At 33.5% G+C, this 3,536-nt stretch overlaps 1 protein-coding gene across 1 annotated transcript in view; it reads left to right on the forward strand.

Moving 5' to 3' along the window:
- The first annotated feature begins 3,068 nt into the window (after nucleotides 1-3,068).
- LOC117175625 (protein N-terminal glutamine amidohydrolase) overlaps nucleotides 3,069-3,536 on the forward strand; it is a 212,151-nt gene continuing 211,683 nt past the window's right edge. Inside the window, exon 1 of the mRNA XM_033365334.1 lies at nucleotides 3,069-3,200. Within this exon, the coding sequence (XP_033221225.1) occupies nucleotides 3,069-3,200 (132 nt within the window). The remainder of the gene's footprint in view (nucleotides 3,201-3,536) is intronic.

Genomic DNA, 3,536 nt, shown 5'->3' on the forward strand with positions numbered 1-3,536 from the left:
AACAAGGTTAGTTCCGGGAGATTAGTTACTATGTTTATTTATATGTCCACAGTTTTCGGCGAAAAATATTGTGTAGTTTCAAAATAACGTTCGGGAGAATTGTAACACACATAACCTAAAAATATACACGTGGTCGATACTAATTCCTAAGCGCCAAGAAAATTAATCACATTTTGATAAATTAAAACTTTTTTTAATTAACCCACAAAAAAGTGCGTGTGGGGATGTCCATTAGCATGTTCGCTATCATTTCCCAAATTTTTAACAAAAAATATTTTTTATTCTAGAAAAAAAGCCGAGGGAACCAAAAACTGATAAAATCGACAATTTTCTAAGTATCACATGCCCTTAATCCTATGCGCCGTTTTGACGCTACAGAGCATCAAAGGTTTATAGTAAACAGTTTAAATCATGGACATAGGAATAAGAGGGGACTAGCCACTTGCTCCCTAACTAGGGCGCGGGGATTGATCATAAGTTAAAGGGCGATCGGCCATCTTGAATTGCAAATTCTGCGTGGGAAATTTGAACAAGAAAGTATCTGAACTATTAAAACTCTTGATGCATTTTATGAGAAAATTTTCTGGAGAGACGAAAGAATATTTGTTGTTACTTAAAAATTATTATTCCCATTTTGTGCGAAAACAAGATGGGAGACGAATGAAAAATTTAACGGAACTTTGCATTCGTACAGGGGTTAGAGTCTTGGAACCGACCTATTATCCCGTCACATGATTTAAGTTCGGTCCCTTATGGAGTGTAATGAACGAAAACTATCAATCATTTCTTCTGAGAAATGACATGAACAAATCTTCGAATATCCCTTCAAAGCTCCTACAGATACTCCGATTCTATCCTCCCATTCCTGTTTTTTTAACTGGATCATTCGGAAACCTTTCAAATAATGTATAGAATAAGATAATAAACAAATCTGTTTCAGGTTACACGTAGCTCTAGTTTGTTGGAAATAATTTACATGTATTATTGTCGAATTAAATAAATGATTGAACATTAATACCGCTTAGACAATTAAGCATACACTTTTTGAAACGCAGCGGTTTTCAGTATTTTTACAAATGTTAAAACCAAAGAAAGAAAGTGTAAGAACTGCTGATCTCACTAAGTTTGACAGGTTATGTATAACTGAAAGCGTTTATAAAATTATGTCACACGGTTTTGTTAACTGCAGTTCCATTATTATAAATTGCACGCTATGCCTTGCGGAAACGCGGAAAAATATCCAAAAATTACCAACTCCGGACCCAGTTCACACTGTACACTATTCGCAAGGTCACCAAAAAAATCATATGGATCTTGACGCGTTGTTTGACCTGTCAACATCGCGCCAATTCTTAGTTTAAATTATTTGATGAGAAATTTGGTGGTGGAAAATTCATATTTGGATGTTGCATCGCGTTATTATAAACTTCAATATTATTGGAAACATTTCCTTGATCAAGATGATTTGATTTAAAATTTGACACATTAATTTCGTCTGAGTATTGATCAACAAAACCACACGTACAACTTCTTGGATTATCGGTACTTATTTGAGAATTTCGAACCCTTTGCTGATCGCGTGTTTGCTGATTTTGACCGTTATTACCATAGTTGAAAGAATTATTATTATTTGAGGTTTTCTTTTGCCTGTTATTTTTATCTGCAAATGTCGCATCGAGCTGTGCTAAAGCCTGGGTAATTTTATTTAATTCAGTAAAATATAAAGTTAATAATGACTCACGGACGCGAATCGGCATTTGCTGAATAATATTATAATGTCTTTCATAAGCCTCCATTTCGGGAGAAAAATATTGTGTCTCCTTGATTTGTTCCAGAAAGTAAGCCTGCAGGTTTCCTTTACTGGGATCAAATTGTTTTGCTACCAATCAGCCTTTATTTTAACTCGGATCGGAATCGAGTAGAATTCCTGTAAGAATGCAACTTTAAATGCGTCATAATCATCAAAATTAGACCTACTTGTATCGTACCAATTCTTGGCACGACCTCCAAACGCACTATCCAAAACATTGAGTTTATTTATTTCTTGAATTCCCTTAACCCGAAAGTATTTATCCAAGGATTCCAGAAATTCCTTAGGGTTTCTAGATTCATTTTCGAATTTTGGCAGTTTTGCCTCCATGTTAATTCCCTGTAACACAGCGAGTAGAGCATTGATCAAACGATCCCCCACATCCCTCTGAAGCGGTACCGGGGGTGGCGCACTATTTTGTAACAGTTCAATTTCTTGTTGGTGGGCTTCAGCCGCTATACGCATGCGCCTAAGTTCTTCTTGTAATTGTTCGTCATATCTTGGGTATTATCTTTATTTGCCATGTCTTCCAATAAATTACGACGCGTATTGTAACAATTAATTCGACTAATGAGATTTCGGTTTCGTCTCTCTCTCTCTCTATCTCTAAGCCATGTGGTAATTAACCTCCTTTTGATCGAGTGTTAATTGGAGTTTAATTTATTAATTTTACAAACGCTTTTAATTTATTTAGAAAATTCAGACACTCATGTTCCTGTTCGGGCGCCAAACTGTAACAGTAAACTTTTATTATTGTTCATTTAAATTCAAACTTTGAAAAATTTAAAAATATGTTTGATTAACGTTTAAAACATATGTCGAGTAGATTGATATTCATATTCTCATTGTTTAAAAATCTAATTATATATAAAGATAACAGTTACGAAAACAAACGACTCAATTAAGAGAAAAGACAAACGAGCGAACAAATTCGTTATTAGAGACAAATGAGACAGAAAAACATTACGATCAACGATATCTGTATTGTAAATAAATAATGCGGTTTTCAATTAAACATGTTAACATAACATTTAAAATTATATTCGATATTCACACATACACAGACATCACTCCAATTCGTGGTACGAATCATGTAAATTAAAATATTTTGTAATTCATAGGTATAAAAGCATAAATAAAATGATCGAACGACTATAAAGTGGTGGACTCAGAAATGAGAATTTAAAACGATGTTGATGATTATCAAACACTTTTACTTATCGATTTGTTGGTGAGTCGCCCTTATGGTGTATAGATCATGGAATCCGCAGTGGAGAGAAAAATGATTGGAGAGCCTGAGGATTCCGTTAGATCGAGGATCGTTGAGTTGGTTTTTCCAAAAGAGTGTAATATTTGTGCCGTTTCTTCAAATTTTCAGGAAACTTCTAGCGTATGAGACCACGAACAAAGCGTCATTTTCGAGTGTTGCCTTATTTAAAATAAAAAACCACGCTGAAAACATACAAAATTTAGATTTCTCTAACCGTCCATTCAAACAAAACAAAAAAATTAATTACAAAGCTTATAATTTATTTAAACATATATAATACACAAAAAAAATTATTTCTTTTTTACAAAAACAGTTTTAACATAAATCGTGTTTTTTCGTTGTATACGATGAAAATTGCACATACCAGGTGTATACATATGAAACCGGTATTTTTTCAAGAAAAAAACACATTTATTTCAAGAGAATGATAACAAATATTTTATTCAAAGTATGCGC

This window comes from Belonocnema kinseyi, chromosome 6, assembly GCF_010883055.1.
Source record: "Belonocnema kinseyi isolate 2016_QV_RU_SX_M_011 chromosome 6, B_treatae_v1, whole genome shotgun sequence".
Classification (NCBI taxonomy): Eukaryota; Metazoa; Arthropoda; class Insecta; order Hymenoptera; family Cynipidae; genus Belonocnema; species Belonocnema kinseyi.